The 25897-nt window shown below is 54.1% G+C and overlaps 1 protein-coding gene across 1 annotated transcript; it reads left to right on the top strand.

Annotated features, from left to right (window-relative positions):
• The first annotated feature begins 14297 nt into the window (after positions 1 to 14297).
• Positions 14298 to 21288, top strand: BBC3 (BCL2 binding component 3). The gene is given in 7 exon segments (XM_079119852.1): positions 14298 to 14606; positions 16975 to 17263; positions 18634 to 18687; positions 18690 to 18799; positions 18801 to 18824; positions 21018 to 21059; positions 21061 to 21288. Coding segments are annotated over 7 exon segments (843 nt in total). The 5' UTR covers positions 14298 to 14357; the 3' UTR covers positions 21136 to 21288.
• Positions 21289 to 25897: the final 4609 nt, after the last annotated feature.

The following is a 25897-nucleotide window of genomic DNA, read 5'->3' as shown; positions in this document are numbered from 1 at the left end:
GGTGTCTTACAAGAGGGCGGGAGAACAGGCCTGAGGCAGAAAGAAGCTGGCTGCCCACGCAGAGGACGCAGCCTGTGCAAAGACTTTCTGTGGTGAGTGAAGTTGGTGCATTTCAAAAAGAGGAAGATAGTCAAAGAAACAGCATCTGGAATTGACGAGTCTTCAGGGATTACTTGCATAAACCAAAATTTAGAAACAATAAACGACTTAAGAGGAGTAGTGGTAAGTGCTCTGCTATGCCTTTGCAGGAGCTGATGACAGTTATAGGTAGGCAGACCAGATTCCCTGAGGTGCCAGTAATTTTATTTTGTGATTTGAAACACAGAAAGTGGAAGTACATGCTAATCCTTTGCCCTTTATATGGCTATTAACAAGCTCCGGAAACCTTCTGTACACATGCACTTTAATCCCCTTATAATTGCCCAAATATCTGCCAAATTCACTACATCACTTGCTTCAGCTCCTTAATCAAATGTCAATTCCTCACGTTTCTTCTGTGAAACCAGTCATTGGAAAAAAACACGAAACTGGCTGGGGGTGTGGCTCGGTGGCAGAGCACTTCCCTGGCAAGTGAGAGGCTCTGGGTTCCATCCCCAGCATCACAAAAAAAAAGAAAGAAAGGAAGAAAGAACATGTTGAATGCATGAGTGTATCTTTATCATTATTTCTTTCCCTTTCATATAATAAAGAGTAAATGCAATCAGCTCTTTGTATCTGCAGGTTTCACATCTGTGAATACAACCAACCACAGGAAACATTTTCTTAAATTGTTCTGAACATGCACAGACTTTTTAAAAATTACTTCCTAGACAATGCAGAATAGCAACTACTTAGCATTTGCATTGCATTATAAGTTAACTGGCGATGACCAAAAGTATATAAAGGGCGAGGAATGGTGATGCACGCCTGTAATTCCAATGACCCAGGAGGCTGAGTCAGGAGAATGGCAAGTTCAAGGCCAGCCTCAGCAGTATAGCAAGGCCCTAAGAAACTTAGCAAGACCTTGTCTCAAAATTAAAATCAGGGCTGGGGATATAGCTCAGTGGTGAAATGCCTCTGGGTTAAATCTGCAGAACCCACCCCCGCCAGACAATAAGCTGGGTCTGGTGGCATGACTGTAATTCCAGCCCTGAGAGACTGAGGCAGGAAAATAAAAAGGGGTGGGGGTGGGGATGTGGCTCAGTGGTTAAGCACCAATGGTTTAGATCCCCAGTACCCAAGTGGGGGGGAAATAGTACATGGGAGGGTTCCTTAGTTTATATGCAAATACTGTACTATGCTGTTTTATATAAGAGACTTGATTATACAGATTTTGGTATTCTCAGTGTCCTAGAACCAATACCCCACGGATAATGAGGGACAAGTATATGTACACGGAACTGGAATTCTGTACCTTCAACAAATGGTTAATAACTTTTAAACTGCTGTGTGATACTCCATCCTATAGTTGGGCCATAATTTGTTCCATCTTCTGCTTTAACATTTACAAGGAATCTGAATAACCTGATGGTAATCCTTTTTTTTTTTTTTTTTTTTTTTTTGGTACTGGGAATTGAACCCAGAGGTGCTTTACCACTGAGCCACATCCCCAACCCTTTCTATTTTTTATTTTGAGACAGAGTCTCACAGGTTGCTTAGGGCCTCACTGAGTTGCTGACACTGGTTTTGAACTTGTGATCCTCTTGCCTCAGCCTTCTGGGTTGCCGGGATTGCAGGCATGTGCCCCGGCACCTGGCTCCATTACAGTTCTTAATACCTGAAATTCCTTTTTCCAAACATGCTGGCTCGTCATCTGCAGGCAGTAAGCCACGAGTGTCTGCTGACTCACTGGCTAAAGGATGTCTTCTTCTGCTTGCCTCATTGTCTTTTAGGACAATGGGTATCCATGCCCGTTTTACATATAGGAAATCAGGCTCATCAAGGTCCCCCTGCTTGTGGCATTGAGGCAACCGAGGGATTCTACTAATTTTTACTACTAGCTTCTGTAAAAATGGCCACAGACTGGTATTTTAAAACAGAAGAAATTTATTCTCTTAACAGTTTTGGAGACTAGATGTCTGAAATCCAGGTGTCCACAGGGCAGTTCCTCCGGAAGTCTCTGAAGGAAACTCTTGCATGCCTCTCTCTGACATTCGGCAATGCTTAGCATTCCTTGGCTTGGGCAAGCATCCTCTTGCCTCTGCCTGCCTTCGCCTGGTCTTCTCCTTTGTGTCTCTTTCTGTTTTTATGAAAACACCAGTCATTGGATTCTGGGCAGTTCTAATCCAGCATGATCTCATCTTGAGATCCTTATCTTCATTACATCTGCCAAGACCCTTCCTCCAAAAGAGGTAACATTCTGAGGTTCCTATATTGAAGTCCAACCCCAGAACCTCAAAATGTGACTTTATATGGAGACAGGGTCATTGCGGAGGTGATTAAATTAGAATGAGGCCATGAGGGTGGACCCCAATCCTTATAAAAAGGATCCTTGAAGAAGGCGTGGTGGCGCATGCCTGGAATCCCAGCAACTCAGGAGGCTGAGGCAGATGGATCACAAATCCGAGGCAAGCCTCAGCAATTTAGACCGGCAGCAACTTAGCAGGACCCTGTCTCAGAATAAAAACAAAAAGGTCTGGGGATGTAGCTCTGTGGTAAAGTGCCCCTGGGATCAATCCCCAGTAACAGATAAATAAAAAAGGCTGGGCATGTAGATCAATTAGCACTTGCCCAGAGTCCCCTCCCAGGAGACACAAGTCCCTGGGTCCAGTTCCCAGTACTGCAAATAATAATGATCATCATAAAAGTGCTTTGTGTTTATACATGGAACGGAGTTAAGCTCTATCTTTAGTACCTAGTTATAAACAGGCACATGAAGACCTGGCAAGCAGGCGGAGACATTTTCCCGCTGGCCACCAGGGGGCGGTGCGCGCACTCCCCTGCAGCTTGCGATGCCCCACATGGCACTGATTCAATAATACTGCTGGAACCAGGACACCCCACTGGATGCCGAAAAGTAGAATGTCTGCCTGTGCTGAAAACATGTCCCTGCTGCCCTGGAACTCACTTTATCCAGAAGGAGACAGACAACGTAATATCTAAGCAAACATGTAATAGGAACGCTGAGGGACAAGATAAGGAGGGTGAGGGGACAGAGAGGTCCAGGAAGGCCTCTCTGAAGGAAGTGACATTTGGGCAGAGAGCTAGTAAAAGCCAGGTCAATATAGGGACGTTCCAGTTGGAGGAAACTCATGATGCTGGCCTGGCCAGGGGACAGTGAAAGAAGGTGGAGACCACAGAAAACACCTTAGGGCTTACCTGGAGAGGAGACGGAGGGCCAGCATGGCTTGATTACTGCTGTGTCTTAATCTTTTAAAGAAAATCTTTGCTTTTTCATTTAATGAGTACCCTCTATACCCTGGGCTCACTTACAGGCCTTATCTCATCAAGTAATCAAAAAATTCCCATATATTTATTTTACTATTTTGCAGTGCTGGGGATGGAACCCCGGTACTCACACATGCTCCTTACACGCTCTACCACTGAGCCACACCCCCAGTCCCTCTAATCCCCGTCTAACAAAACAGGAACCTGGCCAGGCAGTGGTGCACACCTGTAATCCCAGGAGCTCAGAGAGGCTGAGGCAGGAGGATGGCAAGTTCAAAGCCAGCCTCAGCAATTTAGTGAGGTCCCAAGAACTGAGTAAGACCCTGTCTCAAAATTAAAAATAAATAAATAAATAAAAACGGCTGGGGTGTGGCTCAGTGGTTATGTATTGTGTTCCATCCCCAGTACAAAAAAGGACAGGGGCAGGAAACCAACGCCCAGAGATGCAAGTGAGCTAGCTGCCCAAGGCCACCCACTATGTGGAAATGGAACCACATGGATCTAGGTGACTCCCGGAGTCCACTACGCTGCTTCTATAATAAAGTGTTATAGTTGTTAGTAGCACCATGACCAGACAAGGTACTCATCCTTTCTGTGCCTCAGTTTCCCCATTTGAAACAGCCCTAATAAAAGCATGTTGTGAGGATTAAATGAGATAAAGAGCTGAGAACAGTGCCAGACACACACTAAACGTATCTGCAAGTATTGCTATTATCTATCTTCCGCCTAGTCTACAAATAGCTGCTGAGCAAATCACGCAGACTCTACTTTTAAAACAAATCTATACCAGGCATGGTGGTGCACTCCTGTGATCTCATCGACTCAGGAGGCTGAGGCAGGGGAACACAAATTCGAGACCTTTCTCAAAAGAAAAGTAGGTGGGCTGGGATGTAGCTCAGCAGAAGAGCACTTGCCCAGCATGCAGGAGGCCCTGGTTCAAACCCTGGTGCTGTACCTATTCCTAAACAAATCCAGACTCCTGCTGCACGTCCCACCTCCACCTCCTGACTCTCAGGATTGACCATAAGGATTTCATGAAATCATGTATATAAATCACTGAATTGGCCCAGAGCCTGGCACTCAGGTAGGTGAGTCTCCCAAACATCTTCATCTTTCCAGCTGCTGGGAGGAAAAGGTGAGATCCTTGAAATGCCTCTTCTTCCCTCCGCCTCCCAAAAAAGTCCCAAATCTGACCCCACAGCTTCCTGGTCCCCCACACCTCCAGCATGTGTTTTGACCCCACAGGAGCTGGGCTCCTGCTCTCAGGCTGTTCCCAACGTGGCCGCCAGAGGGCGTGTGTTGGAATGATATCAGCTCCAGTCCCTGGGCTCAGGTCTGCACTAGGTTCCCCTCATTCAGAGGCCCTCTCTCTGGCCTGACTACCCACACCTCTCCCCACTCACTTCCTTCCAGCCTCACAGCAGCTCTTCACTCCTTGAACACGCCCACTGTGGCCCCAGGGCCTTTGCACCTGTTCTTTACACTGGGGGACACTCTTTTCACTTCTGTTAGGACTTTATTCAAATATCCCCAACCCCACTCCCCCGACACTCCCCATTGCCCTACCCTGCTTTCTTTTTCTACTTGAAGACTCACTTTGTTTCGTTATTTATGTTCTTCACCTCACTGTGTATCTTCCCCAGAGTGTCCTCCCAGGAAGCAGGTGGCACAGAAGAGGTTGTAAAAACTGAAGGAATGAATATAAGAATAAATGACCAGCTGGGCTGAGTGCACGCAGCCTGTAATCCCAGAAACAGGATGAGGCTGAGACAGGATGATCGGGAGTTCCAGGCCAATCTCAGCAATTTAGCCAGACCCTATCTCAAAGTAAAAAACAAAAAGGGCTGGAGATGTAACCCAGTGGTAAAGCACCCCTGGGTTCAATTCCTAGTACCAAAAGAAAAAAGAAAAATAATAAATGACCACAGACATCTTGCAGAGTACCAGGATCCTCTTCTTCTCCCATGTTGACCCAGAAGGCTCGGTTCCCCAGCTGGGTGACCTTAGACGAGCGGCTTCTCTGACCTCAAATTCCCAATTTTAAATGGAATTTAAAATAGCCTATTTTTGCGTTGGGGGCGCAGCCCAGTGGCAGATCACAGTGTTTAGCACTGTCGAGGTCCGGGTTCGATCCCCAGCATCGCATTCACGCAAAGTCCATCTCTTGGGGAAGATTGAACGGGTCCCCATTTGTGGATTCCTTAACTTGGCCAAATCATCAGGAACCAAGGAGCGCCTTTTTGAGAAGCGTCTGCGCTTCCACCTTTCGCCGCTCGGGGGCAGCAGGTGCCCAGCGGACTTCGCCCGCGCGGACTGAGCCGGGAGAGGAGCGGGGGCAACTCCAGCAGAGGAAGCTGATGAAATCCTAGCCAACTCGCAGTGAGCTCATCCCGCCCGGGCGCCTCCGGAAGCCACGGGGCCGCCCTGCCTCCGCCTGGCCCGAGAGATAAAGCTCCAGTGTTGAACTAGGGCGGGAAGTCCCTCCAGAAGTCTGCCCTGCATGGGGCCTGCTGCCTGAAGCCTGGCCCTGCCGGGAGGGACGAAGAAACAAATGGTCCCCTGGCTGTCTCCGCAGAATGAAAAGTGAATTCTGGGCATGTGGGATGTACAGTTAGAGAGGATGGAAGGAGGGAGAGAGGGCGAGAAAGGGGGGCAGGGAGAGACAGAGGGGAAGGGGCACCAAGACGAGGAGACTGAGGCAGAAACCTTCAAGAAGAGAAGCCCAGAAAAGTTAGTGGAGAGGCAGAGTTAGAGACAGGGACAGGAGGAGACCCAGAGTGGGGACAGAGAGACAGGGACAGGGACAAGCGGAGACAGCCCTGTTAAGAACTCGAGAGACAATGATGGGAGGTGGGACAGAGACAAAGAGACCGACGGAGAGAGAGAGAGAGATGCGAGGAAACAAACAGAGACCCAGCAAGTGGCAGGGATGCGGGAAGCAGGGGAGTGACTCCGAGGTGAGGGAAGATGGAGTCAAAGTGGGGGCCAGGGATATGGAGGACAAGGCGGGGAGACGGGCGGGAGGGGCTGGGACCGGGGTCGCCCGCAGGGACCCGCCCTGCGGGGTTCGGGGCGGGGCGGGGCGGGCCGAGCCCCGCCCACCCCACCCCCCGGCGGCGGTGGCGCGGGCCAGTTACCAAGTTACCAAGTTACCGCAGGATTCGGGCGCTGCTCACTGGCGAGGCCGCAGCCAATCAGAGAGCAGCGCCGCTGTTCTCGGGCAGGAGGCCTGGAGACACGCGCACCTTCCCCCGACACCAGCGAAGCACGCTGACACACAATCGCTGTGGCGCGCACGCACAGACACGGTCCCAGGGACACTCGATATCGCCCGTCCTCACACGCTCAATCACAGTGACACACACGATGACAAACAGACGGCCCCGGGAACGCAGCCACACAGCATCACACCAACACACAAAATCTGAGTGACACAGACATGGTCCCAGAACACAGAGCACCACCCAGACCCACAATCACAGTGACACACTGCCTTGCCTAGGCACATGCGATCTCAATGACATACTGCACTATCCTTCCAATATACCATATCACTCTGACACACACAACATCACTGATATACACAATCACACTGAAACCCTTACAATCTCACACCCAACTGGTCCTGATAAACACACTGCCATAGTGACACAAAATCACATCAGTGAGACACAATGTCACACACACATGTACACATTCCCACGAACACACATCGCCCTGTCAAACACACCGGGAGACACACAATTGCATTGACTCATAACTGAATATAGATGCACATATATTCAGTGACACAAAGTTGCATAGACACATATTTCAGATACAATCAGAATGTCAGACACACACAGTCCCATTTCACACAACAGCACAATTCCATTGGCACACACACAATCCCAGGTACACTTAGCAATGGAGGCACACTGTCACAACATATACACACAGTCCCACTGATACAAGGCATTGCACCTACACAATCATAGTGACACAAACACAACCACATCGACTCACAGCATTACACAGATAAAACCACATTAACACAACAGTATGGTGACCCAACACATTCACAAATCTCACTACCCCACATTGTTGCTGTGACACATATATAACCCCAGTGTCACACACACAATCATACTGACACACACCAACACAATGCACAGAACAACACACTTGTTACACCATCAGGCTCATATGGCAACCAGAACATCACACAACAGCACACTGACACACAGTTGCTTTGTCACAGCAGTTGCATACACATGTAGCACTGTGACAAATGTCACACATCATCATATACACAATGAAGTGACAGACAACAGCACACTGACACAACCACCACCCTAATATACCAACTCCCTGACACTCAGCACACTGACCAAGATCTACAGAAAACTCTCCAGTCACAAAAAGAGTCACAGTCACACAAACGTCCCCCTCCCATCTCTGCCCTTGCCAGGGGAAGCTGGGTGCAGCGTGGGATGCTAGGGGAGAGATGCTGGTTTGGTTTGTGTGTGTGTGTTTGTGTATGTTGTGTGTGTGCAATACCTCCCCCTTCCAGTCCTTCCGGGGGGCGGGGCTGAGCGACAGCCGCTGTTACCGGGTAAACTTCCCCGCCCCCCCCCCAGCGCGGCCATTAGTCAAACCCCCCCCCCCAGGATGATGTCATTGCCTCATTCTGGAGGCTGAGTAATCCTCGGCTCCGCCCCCATCAGGTACCAGGGTAGGGGCAGGCCGCACCTGGGCTCAGTCCGGAGCTGGGTCTGGAGCAGCAGGCTCTGCTGCCTAGGATCTCCCTGGGGTGAGGATTGAGAAATGTGGGCCTCTCTGAAGTGACTTAGGGATGCACATCAGAGTCACAGCGCCAGATCCAGAGCGGCCAACTAATAGTGCTGGAAGGCTGGATCTTCCAGGCATTGGGGAAACCCCCTCACACACTACCACTGCAAGGGACACGTTGCCAGGTGTCTGGGGGGAGTAGAGATTCAGGGCTTGGACTTCAGGTCGTTGACACTGATATCTGGGATCCTAGCATAGTTGGAAGCAAGTAGAGAAAGTGGCTATAAGGTCAGATGTCCTGGTCCTGGAGAATCAACAAGCTGGACCCTGGGGAAAAGGTCTGGGGGCGGGGGGGGGGGGGGGGGGGGGGGGGGGGGGGCAAGTCTACACCTTGAGGCAGGATGGATGGTCATCTGGATGAACTGGACACCTGAGGGTCCGTTGACCTTTGATGAGAGTGTGTCTCCCAGTGTTGATATGGTGAGGGCCAGGATGCACAGGATCTCTGTAACATCTTGGGGCCTGGAGCCAAGAGGCTTGAGTCCCTGTGGGGGGGGGAGGGGCTCAGTGCTAGGATCAGATATGCCTGGGTCCCATTTTGGAGAGGACTCAGTCTTGCTTCCTGAGACTGGGACACCAACATTCTTTCTTTTAATGAGTACAGATGTGTTGGGACCTTTATTGTGAGAGCAGGGCACCCTATTTTTATGGGCCAGGACCCTTGCCTTCTGAGCAGAATCCTCTGATCCTGATTTCAAAAGCCACGGTGCCTGAATCCTGTTGGGGGTGGGGTCACAACCAGTCTATCTTCCCTGGGTCAGATGCGCAGGTCTCCTTCTGGGAGGGGGACACTTGGTGGCTTTTTTCATAAGATCAAGTCCATGGTACCCTCCTGCGGGGGAGGGGACGGGATGCGCAACCCCTGCCTCCAGCCCATCCCAAGTGCCCATCCTCGCCCGCAGGTATGGGCAGGGGGCTAGGGAGGAGGACAGGGGCCAGCTGGGGTCTCACCCCAGCCGGCCCGCAGGCTTGCAGGCCGCGCGCCCGGCAGCTCCCCGGGGCCCGGCTCCCCGCCCCCAGCGCCGAGGGCTCCCCCAGATCCGGGCGGGCGCAGCGGCGGCCAATGAGCTCGCTCGCCGTCTCCGGGAGCCGGGCCGGCTCTGCCCGCCTGGCATTGGGCACGCGGTGGGCAGCGGCGGGCGGGGCCTGGGGGTCCTCGCGCCTGGTTGGGCCAGGTTTGTTGCTGGGTAACGGGGCGGCGAGTTTCCCCTGGCAACGGCGGCGGGTACCGCTCACTGGCTGGCCGGGAAGGAGGGGGGTTGCGGGCGCAGGCAGGCCCCGCAGACCCCAGCAACAGCGCGCGGCCCCCTGCCCCGGCGGGAAGCGGTAACCTTCACACGCGCGCCGGCCGCTCGGGACCCTGCGGACGCCGGCGCCCCCGCCCAGCCCCCACCCGGCTTGGGTCAGCCTCCAACCCTGCGGGGCAGCCGCATGGAGGGGACCCAGGGGCCGCCTCCCCGCTACGGTCAACCGGGATTCGGCCCTGCAGTGAAAAGTTAAGTCCTTTCCAACTCCCTCTCTCCGTGCTCCGAAACCTACTTCCCCGATGGCACAGGGGATCCTGGGGGAAGGCTGTGGGTCTGCAGTAACTACCTGGGACGTCTGTTCTCCCCAGCACCTCGCACGGGGGCCGGCCGCTGCTGGGCACGATTCTTAAATACCGTACAAACACCAACACTCTTGGTCTTGTTCGTCACAATAATTTTGGCCCAGCGCTGGTCCTCTTTATAACAGATGGGGAAACTGAGGCACGGAGAGGGGAAGCTACATGCACAAGGTTCAGCCTTTGGACCCAGGGAGGCTGACTGCAGAGTTCTGGGTGCTTTATCATTCTACTGAGAGTCCCTTGGAGAGGCCTTAAAGTTCGAAATGAGAAACTGCAAATCAACCGAAACACACTAGTGGCTGGCCCTGCAGTCCCACCCCATGGGTCTTAGCTAGAGGACCTTGTTCTCAGAGTTAACGGACCCCTGAACCGGCAATACTCAGGATGGGTAACAGGTACTAAACACCCCGCACACCCAATATGCCCAGGACTTTATTGACTTTCTCACTGCACTCCCAACTCACAGATGAGGAAACTGAGGCAGAGATCTGAGCGCACACGGCCAGTAGGTGGTGGAGTTGAGGATTTGACTCAGACCATCTAGACTGAGCACATGCCCTGCCCCCTCAGCGCACTGGGGGTTTACGGAGGCGTGGGGGCGAGTTCTACCATTTAGCTACATCCTCAGCCTTTTTTGAATTTTTATTTTGGAACAGTTGCCCAGGCCAGCCTCAAACTTGTGATTCTCTTGCCTCAACCTTCCAGGCAGCTGGGATTATGGGCATGTGCCCCCACTCCACTTTGGGAGGAGGGGCTCCACCTATGGCGACCCTTTCTGATTTCTTTCCACCAGTTGACTTCAGCTGGGAGTGATCTTGCCCCCACCCTTGGGGAATATTTGCTTCAAGTTACTTAGTTTTTCAGTTGGCTAATGTGGATAGACTCAGTTCTTTTTTCTTTTCTTCTTTTTTTGTGGTCCTGGGAATCAAACTCAGGGGTGAGGCAAGAGCTCTACTACTGAGCTAAGCCCCAGTTCTCTTCCAGGGAACATTTGGCATTGTCTCCAGAAGTTTTTTGTTGTCACAAAGAGAAGGGGTGTTCCAGGCATCTCAGTGGGTAGAGGTCAGGGATGCTACTCACCATTCTACAATGCCCAAGACAGCCCCCACGACAAGAATCTTCAGCCCAAATGTCAATGGAGCTGAGGTTGAGAACAGGTCTCAGCAAAACCTGACCCTCCCCCTCAGCGCCCACCCCCACCTTCTTGTTTTTCTCACCATTGGTCTCTCCTGGGCTCTTCCCAATGGCCTCCACTCCCCTGGTCTGACTCTTCCTGTCCTCCCTCTGTCTGCATCTCTGTTTACCTTTGTCTCTTACCTCTCGACCCCTTTAAAGGGATGAGAGGCAGGACTGGAGGGAGGCATAGAGAGCCCCTCAGGAAACTGAGGTAGGCAGTGCCTCAGACCCTCTGGAGTCCTGTATCTGAAAGGGGGAGGTGGGGCCTATTCCCTCCCTGTGGCCATGGGGAGGGGCTTCTCACAAAGGCAGTCCTTTGACTTCCTCACAGATATTGTTCCCTTTGTCCACACATTTTTAAATTTTGAATTTGTATGGCTCTCCAAAGGAACGCACACTTTCCAGTTAACCACAGTCCCCACTGTTCCTTATTGTCTCATTCCTCTGATTTCTTTAATGATGGCTCTGGACTTCGAGTCACCTGGTCTGGGAAGATAGAATGCCAGACTTTGGAACAGGATCTGGATTAGAAGGTGGGGAGGATTTTGACTGGTGACAGTCAAGGAAAGAGGCCTGGGGGACTGACTGGCCTCTATCCTTCTCTCCCAACTCCAGCCACCAAATCAAATTCCCACTGCCTTCTCACTTGTTTTTTTTTTTTCTCAGAACATTCCAGAACAGCTGGGCTGGTACTCTGACCCTGCATCTGGCAGCCTGAGGGCACTGATTGGTCAGGGCGAGAAGGTACAGGTGGACCAGAACCAGCAGAGTGGTAAGAGACCCTCCTGCTGCTGGCTTCCTCAGTGTCAGGCACAGAGCAAACCCTGACACGAATTTGTTATGCTGACAGTGGCAAACATTTATTAGGCACTTACTATGTGTCAGACACTGCACTAAAATAACTTCCACGCATGATCTCATTTAACAAGCCTAAAGCAGTATTTCTCAAATGCTTGGAACCTGATCCACAGCCAAAAATATACCTTCTTTGCAACCCCCTATGGACTCATTATATATTGATAAGTGTTTCACCAAATAAACTTTAACATCATGGTTTAATTGTGTATATGTGTGTTCTGGAGGTTGAACCCAGTGCCACAAACACAGTAGGCAAGTGATCTAACACTGAGCTGCAATATCCCCAACCTTAATATAGATATTCCTCCCACACCTGGGTAAGGTGGTGAATGTTGATAATCCCAGCTAATCAGGAGGCTGAGTCAGGAGTATCCTAAGTTTGAGATCAGCCTGAGCAATTCAGTGAGGCCCTGTCTAAAATTATAAAGGGCTGGGGACGTAGCTGAGTTGTTAAGTGGCCCTGGGTTCAATCCTCTGTTCCATAAGTAAATAAATATGTATGTACGTATTCTGCCAGATGCAATGGCACACACATGTAGGCCCAGCTATTAGGGAGATTGAAGCAGGAGAATTGCAAGTTCCAGGCCAGCTTTGGGAGCTTAGGCAGAACCCTGTCTCAAAATAAAATAAAAAGGGCTGGAGATGTAACTCAATGGTAGAGCACTTGCCTAGCATGTGTGAGACACTGGGTTCAATCCCCAGCACCAAAAAGGAAACACACACACACACACACACACACACACACACACACACACACACATTCTCTATTGTATTTGACTCTGGTCAAGAGCCACTGAAGTTGCAGGTAGGAGAGTCTGATCCCAAAGAGTCACAGAGAAGTATTTGGGGTGATGGGAATAGTGTATCTTGACTGTGGTAGCAAGTGATTGCTTTTGTCAAAACTCATCCAACTGTACACCCCAAAAGCATTAGTTTATTTTGTGTAAATTATCTCAATAAACATGAATAAAAACATAAGATTAGGCATGGGAAGTAAGCTCAGAGTACAGGGGCTTGCCTGGGGTGCTTTAGTTCCTGGGTGTCATCCCCAGCACACAAAACAAAATACGCTGGCAGGAGAGAAGGAAGGGGAGGGGCAGGAGGGAGAAAGGCTGAATTAGTCCCTGAGGTTTTAAAACAGGGCCATTTCAGGGTTGGGTGGGGAATTCCCGGCTCTTGGGGCTAAGATTGACCCTAAAGGAGGCCAAGCTGGGACCGTGACAATCTTGCTTTTGCTCAGGTCTTTCTGACATTGTTTCTCAGCCCAGCCCAGTGCAGGGCATTCAGAGGTGACTCACTAGCCAGGTGACTTGGTTTGGGTGAAAACCCAGAGGGAATGGAAATGCAGATGAGACAGAAGTCCAGAAGCCTGGGGGAGGGAAGGTCACCAAGTCAGAGCCGGGGAGGGAAGTTATGCTGAGAAACTGAAAAGGAAAAGGGAACCGAGAGCCGCAAGAGACAGGATGGAATGGGGGTGCAGGGTCTGCCCGGGCATGTCCATGTGCCCAGGGTTTCCTCCTCCCCACAGATCCACTGCCAGATTCACAGGAGCGTGCCCAGGTGTGCATGCTTGGGAGTGTGTCCTGTCAGTGGGTCAGGTAGCAGGAACCTGTCACAGGTGTGTGCGACTTGTGACTGCATGTAGGGCGTGGGTTTCTTCTGTGTTTGATTCGTGCCTCTGAGGGTCAGTTTCTGACGCCTTCAGTGTTTTGTCCTGTGTACTGGTGTGGAAGGGCTTGTGGGTGTCCTTGTGAGGGTGTGGTTTGGGTCAGGCTATGTGTCCAGGTATCTAAGTGACAGGTGTGTGGGGGGAGACCTGTGTCCAGCCGTGCCTGTCGTGCCTGTCAGGAAGTTGTCCTTTCTGACACTTCTTCAACTTGGCTCATGTCTGGTGGAACTAGTGTGTGGCTGCAGGTGTGCTCAGTGGGGATGTTTGTGAACACAGTTTGTGGGTCTGGGTGCACACAGTGTGAGTGCCTAGACAGTACAACTATGCGTTCCCTGCGATTCTGCCAGGCTATGTGTCCGGGTGACCTGTCGGGGCGAGTCTGTGTGTGTTTCCCCTCCGAGTCTGGGGCACCCATGCCCTGTCCTGTGTGTGCATTTGAGCCTGTGGCTATCTGTCCCAGTCTCTGTCCCCCATGGCCTGTCAGCACGTGACTTTGTGTACCTCTGAGTCCAGGCTGTCAGTTTGCCTGTACGTCCCGGGGTGTTGCATCTGCAGGTCCAGTCAGTGTGTCAGCGTGTCAGTGTGTCCAGCTGTTCCCATGTCTGGGCGTCCCCCACCGGTGCACCTCCTCGCCAGGGGCCAGGCCGTGCCCCGCCCCTGGCTGCAGGGAAACCCCCCGCGCGGAGGTAGGGGGCGCGGCGCGCGCCTGCAAGTCCCGACTTGTCCGCGGCGGCGGGCGGGCCCGTGGCGTCACGCGGGGGCGGGGCGTGGGACCCGCCGGGCGGGGGCGGGGCGGGGCGGGGCGGGGCGGCCGCGGATCCGCCGGGCGGCCAGAGACTCCGCGCGAACCACATGCGAGCGGGGCGCCTAGCGGCTGGTGGCGGCGGCACACTAGCGAGATCAGCAGCGGCGGGCCACGACGCGGACGCGCCTGCGGCCCGAGCAGCAGCAGCAACAGCAGCCGCCACTGCAGTTAGAGTGGCGGCAGCAGGAATAACAGCAGCAGCCGCCGCAGCGAGCGGCGCTCGGCGGGCGCGCCCTCCTCAAGGAAGCCGCCCGTCCCACATCACCGCCCCCTCCGGCGTGTGTCATGCCCCCGGGGTGAGTGTGCGCACCCCGAGTCCCACCGTGGGCCATCAGCAGGCCGGGTGGGCTCCCTGGAGGAGGTGACGGGAGTGCACTCCGAGAGCAGTGCGGGAACCCTACATCCCCACGCCGGACCTGCCCTGACTTTCAGCGGGCACCTCGGCGGGGGGTCGCCGGGCGGGAAGCACTTGGGCAGGCGGGGGCCGGGTCTGGGCGCACAGGTGCCTCAGCGGTCTGGCGGGTTTGTTTACAAACAATGGGGTGCGGGCTCGGCAGCGCCCCCTGGTGGCCTGCGGCCCGGGGACGAGCGGCGACCCCAGGTTGCCCCAGCCCCCGGGGTCCGGGGGGGGCGGGGGGCGTCACCGAGGGGCGGCCACACCCAGGGCGCGCGCCCGCTGGGGCGGCGACAGGGGGCGGCTCGCGGGCCGCGGAGTCTGCGGCTCCTGCGGGCGGGGGCTGCGCCCCAGCAACAGCCGGTTATTGGCCCCGCGCTCGCCTGGCGGGCGGGGCAGGCGCACGTGGCGGCGGTGGGGGGGGCTTGACAGCGGAGGGGGCGTCTGGGACTTGCCGTGGATCGCGCGTGTGCGGGGTTGTGGATCTGCAGGTGTCTCGCCTGGGTCTGTGTGCGCGTGTCTGGCTCCGAGTTTGTGCTGGGGGCCGCAGGGAGTGGTTGTGTGTCAATCCAGAGGAATGTTGGGATTTGTGGACCCGTCGGGGTGTATGCGTGAGTCCCCGCGTATGTGTGTGTGGGCTTCCGTGTGCGGGGTGGGGTGTACCTGTGTGCTTCTGGGAGAGTTGTCTGCGTGTGCTGTTTCAGAGTGATCCTATGGGTCTTTTGCCTGCGCGTGCTAGGTGTGTAGTTGTGATGTGTTTGTGTTGCTTGAATGGGCTGTTTGTGTTTAGATGTGTGTCCTGCCTGAGTGTGTGCCTGTGTGTCTCAGCTGAATGTGTGCCTGTGTGTTTTGTCTGTGGCTGTCTCTGTGTGTATCTCCGGGGCATGTGTCCCTGCCCAGCGTTTGTGAAGGTCTGTCTGCCGAATACCAATGTCTGTTTTCTGTCCAGGTGTCTGAGTTCTGCACGTTGTGTGTGCTGGGGGTTGTCTCGGTCTGTGTTTGGCTTGTGTGTCTGGCGTCAGTGTCTGGGAATTGAAGACCGAGGCTCTGTGGGGTCTATGCGGTGCAGTCGGTGGGTGTTGCTGGCAGCCTGTCTGATCCCTGAGTGTGTGTGTGTGTGTGTGTGTGTGTGTGTGTGTTCGTGTGGGTATGCGCACGCCTGTTGGGTCTGAGGGGCTTGTCACTGTGATCGGCTGGCTCATGTGTGTCATGTGGCTGCGTGTGTGTAGTGTTTATGTCAGTCACGTGAGACCAGTGTTTTCTGTGGGTGCTGGAGGTGTGTGTGCTGCTGGGCTGTGCGGGACTGGAGTTAGCTTCCGTGTGTTGTGTGTTGCTCACAGTTGAGGGTGCTCTGGGGTTGGGAGAGGAGGGCGAGCTGATGTCTGCTGTTCTGGTGGCCTGTGTGTTGACACCGGGATGCATGGTGATGCATCTGGTTCTGATGACATGTGTGTCTGATTTACATGTGTCCTGGGGACGAGAGTTAGTGACATTCTGATGTATTTGGGGGGCGCTGATGTGAGTCTTAAGGTGTGCAGGTCTTGGGGGTGTGTCTGTGTGTGTGGAGAGGGACATGCTGGGGACTTGTAGTAGCACTGCCTGTGGTGTGTGTTTCTGCCAGTGCTTGTGATGCTGCATTGTGTGTGTGTTCCTGGGCATATCCACAGTGGTGGGTCCTTGTGTGCGGTTGTTTGTGTGACCATGGTCTGTGTGTATGCACATGCCTGTGTTGTGGTCAGTGTGTGGGGTGTCTCCTGTGTTCTGAGTGGGACAGCCTGAGACAGCGGGGGCAGGCTGACGGGTTCTGTGTGAGTCCTGTGTGTCAGTGTTGTGTGCCCTTCACACACCCCCTCACCCATCTTCCCAACACTCCTCTCCATCTGGGACTTGTGTGACCCTTGTGTGTGTCTTGGGACCCTCGCTGCCCCGTGTGTGTGCCGTAACTGTGTTGGGAAAGTTGTCCCCACCAGCCTGTGCCCTGTGTGAGTCCCAGCTAGAGTGAGTTTGGGGCCGTTGCAGCCCTCGGATCACAACACAGACCCACACACTCCGTCCCTCCTGTGCGCCCATCACCATGTGCATGGGGGGCTGTCCTGATGGGCCGGCACCGGGTCATCCCCTACTTGGGTGTGTCTTGTGGGGCCATCACTCCCTCCTGTCACACACACCTCCTTTCCCTCCATCTGCGTCGTGTGACCCCCTGGGGTAGGGTGTATGCGTCCTGGAGCCCTGACCCCTGCACTTCCCGCTGACCTCCCGGTGTCCTGCAGGCCCCAGGGAGCGCCATGGCCCGTGCACGCCAGGAGGGCAGCTCTCCGGAGCCCGTAGAGGGCCTGGCCCGCGACGGCCCGCGCCCCTTCCCGCTTGGTCGCCTGGTGCCCTCGGCTGTGTCCTGCGGCCTCTGCGAGCCCGGCCTGCCCGCCGCCCCCGCCGCCCCTGCCCTGCTGCCCGCTGCCTACCTCTGCGCCCCCACCGCCCCGCCCGCCGTCACCGCCGCCCTGGGGGGCCCCCGCTGGCCTGGGGGTCCCCGCAGCCGGCCCCGAGGCCCGCGCCCGGACGGTGAGTGCCTACCCACACCCGGGTTGATGGGAGCCAGGAAAACAGGGTCCTAGAGACTCAGAGAAACTGGAGTGGGAGCGGAGGGGGTGGTGGTGAGGAGCAGGGCCACTGGGAGGGTGTGGCCAGTGTGGTCTTTTGTGTTGTAAGAAGCAGGAAGACGGAGTGGGAGGCCGAGGATGGAGGGGGAGGTCGGGTGGGAAGTCCCTCCTGGAATCTGACTGCAGTCCCCGTCTTGCAGCCCACGGTCTCTTCTCTTTTCCGGGCCTCGGGCAACAGCTGTTTCGCAGCTCCCCTCCCCCAGCCTGGGTCCCCGGACCCCTGAGGATTACAGTGAAGAAGTGTGGGCCGAGCGGGAGGGCTGACACCTCTGGACTTTGGGGAGGGGTCGCGGGGCCTTTTGCCTTTATTTGCATCTCTTTGGCCAGAGCGGGCCCTCTCCGCAGTCTCCGCGGAGGACGGGGAGGGGGAGGGGCCATTGTGATGGGAAAGTCCCCTTGGGGAGAGGGCGAGTCTCGGGGAGGGAAGGGTTAAAGGTCCCCTGCCTGATGGGCCGTTAACCCCGTGGTGCCCGGCAGGGGAACGATTGTCCTGGCTTCCCCTCCCATCCCCCATCCTGTCCCTGGAGCCCCAGGATGTGAGGAGAGAAAACTTCCCAAGCTCAGTTCCTGGCGGCGGGGCGGGGACCCCCGATTTCAAGACAAGAGTAACAGACGTGAAACTGAGGCCCTGGTTTTAGACTTTAGGAAACCCTCATGCCAGGACCCGGTGTGACACGAGGGAGGGACTCCGAGGAGCATCGGGAGGGGGTGGGGCAGGAAGGCATCTCCCGTATCCCAACCCCCCCGGGGCCGTGCTCTCTGGCAGCCACAGTCTGGCCTTCTGGTCTCCAGGCCTCCTGCCACATCCGGGGTGTGTGGCCTCACTGTGGTTGGACACGAGAGGCGGCGGAGACCTGAGGCTTGTGACTCTGGGTGGGGTCAGTCGCTGTTATCCCTGTGTGACCTTGGGCCGCTTTGCAGGGTGGGCCTCAGTTTCCCTTATGTGTCCAATATCGTAGGGCAAGATTTGGCCTTGTTTTTGGTACTTAGGTCGGATGCGAGGAAGGACTTCCAGGCTGACATGGCATTGGGGAAATAGCAGGCCAGACAGGTGACCCCAGGGGAGCCGCCTCCTTAGGTCCTCTTCTGGCTTTCTAGGGGATGGGAGGTGAGAAATCTGCTCGCAGGGAGGAAAAAGAAATTTCTAGAAATAAGAGGGGAGCAGAGAAGAAACCAGGGAAAGGGAGCAGGCCCTGGCCACCTGGGTTCCTCAGGACACCTCAGGGCCCGGTGGGGTGGCAGGTGATGACCACGCCCCTCTGCCTCTCCCAGGTCCTCAGCCATCCCTTTCACCCGCCGAGCAGCACCTAGAGTCGCCCGTGCCCAGCGCCCCGGGGCCCTGGCGGGCGGTCCCACCCAGGCGGCCCCTGGGGTCCGGGGGGAGGAGGAACAGTGGGCCCGCGAGATCGGGGCCCAGCTGCGGCGGATGGCGGACGACCCTCAACGCGCAGTACGAGCGGCGGGTGATGTGCGGGGGAGGGGCGGACGGCAGGTGGGACTTCCCGCCGCGGGAGGGGGCCGCGGGGCAGCCCCCGCCAGATGTGCGGCAGCTGCTGCCCCGGGCGGCGGGTCGCGCCGGTGGACAGGCAGGTGGGGGGCTGGGCGCTGTGCCCGCGGAGCCGCTTGCGGGCCGGGCAGGGCCGAGGGCCGCCGCGAGAGCCACGACGCGCCGTGGCCCCGCGGCCGCGGGGACTGAGGGCGGCGCTGGGGCGCAGCGGCTTCCTATATCCCGGGCTATTTATAGCCGGTGGAGTCAGCAGCGGCGCGGCGGCCGCGCCCGCCCCTCCCTCCGCCCCTCCTCCCCGCCTCCCTCCGCGCTCCGCGCTCCCGCGGCCGCGCGCGCCCGCCCCGCCCCGCCCCGCCCCGCCGGCCCGCAGCGCGGCCCTCTAGAAGGGGAAACGGGCGGCCGGGAGCCCCGCAGCCAGCTCAGCTCAGCTCAGTCCGAACATCACACCTGCAGTGTTGGCTTGCGGAAAAGACAAGCAAACAAAAAATGCCCGCGATGTGAGGCCCCTCCCCGATCCCGTCCCTGCCCCCCTTGCAAAGGAGACCTCAAGGGCTGTGGCTCAGTGGAGCCCTCGCCTAGCCTGTGAGGCCCTGGGTTGCATCCCAGCCCAGGAATAAAGCAGCAGCAGCAACAACAACAAAAAACAAAGGAGACCTCACGCCCCTGCAGGTGGGGATTCCTTCCCAACATCCAAGGCCAGAATCAGTTCTTCAGGATAGTGGGGCTTTCTCCTTAACAGTCTCGACACCGTCTGGGTACCTTTCCAAAACTGCTCCCCCATCATACTTGAGAGGCATCCATACTGGCAAAGGTGTGTTCCTCCTTTTCTCACTGCTACAAAGTAGTATCCATAGAATCAACAAAATATCCCGATTCATTTTCTCACTAGTGGATATTTAGGATACATGATTAAATACATTTTACTTATCTTCTCTCCCCAAAGATGCACACCTTCAGATGCACCTATGTGCAGGTATCTCCAGAGGGAATACCTGGGTGCCCTGTGCCCCTCCCCAGGCAGGCTTACTAGGGAACTGCCAGCTTGCTCACCACGGTGGTTGGTGCCCATGGCAGTGTGACAGTGGCAGGGTTTATAACCTGGCCCCTTTTGCCACCTTTTCCTGGTGCAAGAGTTGGGAGTGTTGCTCAGGCAGGGGCTGGTCCCAGGCATCTGCTGCCAGGTGCTTGCCAGGATCATTAGGATCACCTAACTGACCTTCCTTAAAGTGAGTCTGTCCTTTCCTCTGCCTCAGAGGAGATGAGGTCAGGCAGGCCCTGCGTAGCCATGCACTCGGCAGAGGGGCAGAGAACACTGGAGCTACTCATAATTTTTAGTACTGCCTTTCATGTTTACCAGGAGTACTGGGAGTCTCCAGCATTTTGGAGTCCTTGGGGCCATCCCACATCTTCATTCTGCCTCCAGGGAGAGAGAAGGCAAGGGTTTCTCTGAGTTCACAATCAACCTGACTTTGCCTAAAAGTACTTCACACAGCCCCAACACGTGGTGGTGAAGTGTTCCCTGTTCTCCTCCCATTGATTCTAGAATTGCTGAGGCTATTTCCTGTTCCCTGTTCCCTTCACTACTTTCCAGCAAGCTTTTTCCCCCCATGGTACTGGGGCAGGAACCCAGGGTTTCCCATATATTTGCTAAGCAAGCGCTGTACACTGAGCCACACCCCAGCCCATTTTCTTATTTAGCGACACGGTCTGCCTAAGTCACTCAGGCTGGCCTGAACTTTCAGTTTTCCTGCCTCAGCTCATTGGAATCACAGGTGTGGCCACCATGCCCTGCTTCATCTGCCAGACTTTAAGGGGAGGGCAGGAGACGTTGCATGTAGCGCAGTCCCTCAGCCCCTGAGTGACATTCCCACCTGAGAAACAGGGAGGGGAGGGATGGTCACAGCTAATGTGCTGAGCACTTGTTTAGTGCCAGGCAGGTTCTGTGCTGTGGGAATTCTGTCCACATCCTCTCCCTCCTGGTTCACATCCTACTGAGGATGTGACATCCTGTCTGGGGATGGGAGGACAAGGGTCAGTGAGTGGAGGAGCTGGAAAGGGCTGGTGAGGGGGTGGCCTCCTTTGCCTGGATTGCCCACTCCCTTGTCGCCACACAGGGTCATGCTAACTTCCCTTCTCTCCCTTTTCCTAGAGACAAGAGGAACGGCAGCGACATCGCCCCTCACCATGGAGGGGTCTTGTACAATCTCATCATGGGACTCCTGCCCTTACCCAGGGGCCATGGAGCCCCAGAAATGGAGCCCAATTAGGTGCCTGCACCCGCCCGGTGGATGTGGGGGGACTTGGGGGGCAGGATCCTCCCACCTCCTGACGCCCTGGCCAGCGCGGGGACTTTTTCTGCACCATGTAGCATACTGGACTAACCAGCCCTGCCTGTCCCAGGGGCGGGCTTGGCAGCCACTCCAGCCCCGGCCCAGCCTGGGTGCAGTGATGGAGAAGTGGACTCCTGGGCCCCTGGCACCAAAGCCAGGGGAAGGAGGGCTGAAGGACTCAGCATCTGAAGGCGGCGGTGACTGAGGGGGTGGGGACTGAGCCACTTGCCTCTGCCGCCCATCACCATCTCAGGAAAGGCTGCTGGTGCTGGCTGCCCGTTCCAGCTGCAGGGGGGACGCTGGGGCCTCCCCAGTGCTCCTTCACTTTGGGCCTGACCTAGGCCCCTGGTGCTTCCCCCCCTCCTCTTGGGGAGGGGGCCCATGAAGAGCAAATGAGCCAAACGTGACCACTAGCCTCCTGGAGCCAGAGAATGGGGTGTGTCTGATGGCCTCCCCAGCCTAGCGCCCAGCCATCTTCCCTGAGCCGGCCGGCGGGTGGCGGGCTCGCCTGCCTCACCTTCATCTGGGGGTGGCCAGGAGGGGCCCAGACTGTGAATCCTGTGCTCTGCCCATGACCACCCCCGTCCCCATCAATCCCATTGCATAGTTTAGAGAGAGCACGTGTGTGACCACTGGTGTTCATTTGGGGGGTGGGAGACTTTGGCAGAAGCCGCCCCAGCCTTAGTCCCCAGGGCCAAGCGCTGGGGGTAGACGGGGAGTCAGGGAGGGGGGAATCTCAGAAAGGGAGAGTTCTGGAGCGGGGAGGATGGCCCAGCCTGTAAATACTGTATATGCGCTGCTGTAGATACCGGAATGAATTTTCTGTACATGTTGGTAATTTTTTTTGTACATGATTTTGTATGTTTCCTTTCAATAAAATCAGATTGGAACAGTGGATACTCTTTCTGCTCGCCTTCCCCATAGCCAACCTTAGACACTGTGCATCACCGAGAGTTGGTGAGAAAGGTGTCCTAGGTCAGGGCAGCTGCAGTCAGAAGACTGAGTGTGGCTCCAGGGAGCCCGCTGGGCCGTGCGCCCCTGCAACCTGCCCAGCTCCTGCCGAGCACAGCCTCTGAGGGCAGGGGCTGCGTGTTTCACCCTCGTTCATTCCCACCAGATAAAGGGTGTTGTAGGGGCTTGGAATTTATCGAATGGATTAATGACCCATAATTATTCAGAAGCTGTCCTAAGCACTGGGACATGTTGGTCATGAGACAGACCTTTTCCAGGCCCCCAGGGAGGTGGAAGGTGACATCCAGCCAGGCACTATGTTCAGTCTTAGGCTGCCTCTCTGTGCACCTCCATATAAGACCAGAGCACAGCTGCTCTACACAGCTGCCCTAAGGCCTTGCACACCAAGGGCAGAAGCCAGTGTCACATTAATGTAGAAAGGAAAGCTCTTAGCCCAGACTTGGTGGCACATAACTGTAACCCCGGACGTGGAGGCTAAGGCAAGAGGATAGTAAGTTCAAAGCCAACCTCAGCAACTCAGTGAGGTGCTAGCAACTCAGGGAGACTCTAAATAAAATATAAAAAAAGGGTTGGGTAGGTGGCTCAGTGGTTGAGTGCCCACCTGTTCAATCCCCCGGTACCAAAAAAAAAAAAAAATCTAAGATATAATTAAAAACCAAATGATAAATTTTGTTATTTTGTGATACTGGAACCCTAGGATAATTGAAATTCTAGTAATTATTCAAGTAATCCAAGAGAAGGCAGGATGTGGTAAACAGGAACAAAAACGGAACAAGTGGAAAGATAAGTGAATGAATTTGGGGTTTGCCCAAGCTCAATCATACCAATACTTCATGAAGCCTCACTAGAAAGAGCAGGCAGCTGGGGCTGGGGGACAGGCTGCGTCCTCTTCCAGGACAGGAGCCTGTCCCAGCTGAGGGCCGAGTAGGCTCTGCTGCCTGACAGGCTGGGTGTGAGCGCCCACTGTGTGGCCTCGGGCCCTGGCCGTACCTGTGAAGCAAGAAGGCGGACCTAAGAACGGGCCTGCTGTCGTCTTCCACTTTGATTTATTCTCACCATTATGTATTGCTTTGTCCTGCTCACTGCAGTCCACCGCTGCACAGCAGACCACACTTACCCATGGACACCCCCACATTCCAAGACCCCAGCAGATGCCTAACCCACAGGTAGTAAATTATGAATTAGGCACGGTAATAGATTCAAAAAATAACTAATAGAACAATTATAACAATAAACTAATAAAATTGCCAGCATCACTGTTCCTACACTTCAGGGTTATTAAGTAAAATCAGACTTGAACATAAGCACCATGATTCTAAGGCAGCAAACCTGATAACTGAGATGGCTACTGAAGGATGACTGGTGGGTGGCACGTAGTGTGTGAATATGCAATGACATTTGCTTTAAAAGGTTGTATAAAAACCAGGTGTGGTAGTATACACACTGCACACCTGTAATCCCAGCAACTCAGGAGACTGGAGCAGGAGGATCACATATTTGAAGCCAGACTCAGTATCTTTTTTTTTTTTTTTCTTTTTGCGGTACTGGGGATTGAACTCAGGGCCTTGTGCCTGCAAGGCAAGCACTCTACCAGCTGAGCTATCTCCCCAGCCCCAGACTCAGTATCTTGACAAGACCCTGTCTCAAAAAATTAAAAAGGGCTGGGGATGTGGCTCAGTGGCTGGGCACCCCTGTTGTAGTTTTGCATCTTTGCCTTGTAGTTCCCACACCCACTGGGGATTGGACCCAAGGACACCTATCACTAAGTTTCATCCCAGCCCTTTTTATTTTTATTTTTTGGGTCTCACCAGTTGTCTAGGACACCATCAAATTTGCAATCCTCCTGATTAAAAAAAAAAAAAAAAAGTATAGATTTCCAAGAAATTAAGAGGGGGGAAAAAAGGCTGTAAATCCCAGCAGCTCAGGAGGCTGAGGCAGGAAGATCTTGAGTTCACAGCTGGCCTCAGCAACAGCAAGGCACTAAGCAACTCAGTGAGACCCTGTCTCTAAGTAAAATACAAGATAGGGCTGGGATGTGGCTCAGTGGTCGAGTGCCCCTGAGTTCAATCCCTGTACCCGTCCTCCTAAAAAAAAAAGAAAAACAAAATGAGGAAAAAAGGAATTCTTTAAAAAAATTTCTCCAGAGAATTAAGTCTTAAGCCTGTAATAATTTATCTAAAAACAAAACAAAAACCCTTCTCCATTTGTTTACCATTTCCAGTGATCTTTAACCCATCTTGAAGTTTCCAGTTTTCTCTAGTTATTTCCCTCCAGTCTGAAAACTTCCATGTAGTATTTCTTGTAGTCTTTCCAATTCTCTTAAGTTTTCTTTTATCTCAAACTATCTACTTCAACATTTTGCAGGATATGTTTACTGGCTATGGAATTCCAGGTCGAGGCCAGGTGTGGCAGCCCACCTTATAATCCCTACCACTCGGGGAGCTGAGACAGGAGAATCACAAACTCAAGGCCAGCCTCAGCAGCTTAGTAATGCCCTAACTTAATTAAATAAAAAGGATTGGGGATGTAGTTCAGAGGTGAGGGAGGGAGGAAGAAAAAGTTTCGGTGGAACTCGTGCATCAACATTAGGTTCCCTCCCTGGGACCCTCTTTTCCAGAATCTCCTCCTTGCTTTCCAGCAACTAGGATCACTCCAGGCTCCACCTCCCGGGTTCTGCAGACCAGTAAGACAGCTGGGTTTCCACCTGAGTTTTACTGTGGGGCACTGTGCTAGAGCTGGGGCTGCAGGGCCCTCAGGCTGAAGCTGCTGGAAAAACCAACCAAACAAAAACCAAAATACTAAGACCACCACCACCACCACCACCACCAAGATACAGTGTTGGGCTTTTCTTTCAAGTAGTGGGTCTTTTTTTTTTGGTGCCTGTTTTGTTTAGAATTTCTAGTTATCTGGCAGGATGGTTTTCTCAGAAGTTGAATCCACCATAGCAGACACATAACTGCTCCTTCCTCTGCGTTTTCTTGTTTTTTTTTTTTTTTTGGTGGCACTGAGAATGGAACCCAGGACCCTACACATGCGAAGAACAGGCTCTATTGCTGAACCACACCTTCAGCTCTGCCTCTTCACTTTCACAGAACCAAGCCTATGGTTTCCTAGGACTAAAAGTGGAAAATTCCCAGCAGCACCACCTGGGCCCAGGTTAGATGGAAAAGAGGCAGACTCCAGGACAGACACAGCTAGGGAAGGCTACGTTTTTGTCTGCCAAGTTCAAAAGGCTCCTAGAAAAACAAAAATGAGGGATTTCAAAGAAAAAAAGGATATACCTAAAGTCATCTACATCTTCTCCCTTGGAAACAGGGTGCAAGCGGTTCTGAAACTCGGCAGGATGAGGATCAGGGATCTCAGCCAAGCCACTGCTACTTGTAAACTCAACCTCTGGCAAGCTAATCCCAAATTTGGAACTAGCACCCCTGGCTCAGCCTTCAAATGTTCCCATCCTGCAGTGGTTGCTTCTGGAAAAGGGAGACTTTCTTTTTACCCTTTATGTACTTTTCCTTCTTAAAAGTATTACTGCTCCTGGGAGTAGAGGCACAGGACCCCATGGTCCCAGCTACTTGGGAGGTTGAGGTAAGAGGATTCCAAGTTTGAGATCTGCCTCAGCAACTTATTGAGACCCTGCCTCAAAACAATTAATAATTAAAAGGGCTGGAGATGTAGCTCAGTGGTAGAGTGCCCTGGGTTCAATCCCCAGTAATGAAGAAAAAAAAAT

The sequence above is a fragment of the Sciurus vulgaris genome (assembly GCF_902686455.1).
Source record: "Sciurus vulgaris genome assembly, chromosome: 17".
In the NCBI taxonomy this organism is placed as follows: domain Eukaryota; kingdom Metazoa; phylum Chordata; class Mammalia; order Rodentia; family Sciuridae; genus Sciurus; species Sciurus vulgaris.
This window is presented reverse-complemented; position numbering and strand designations above follow the sequence as displayed.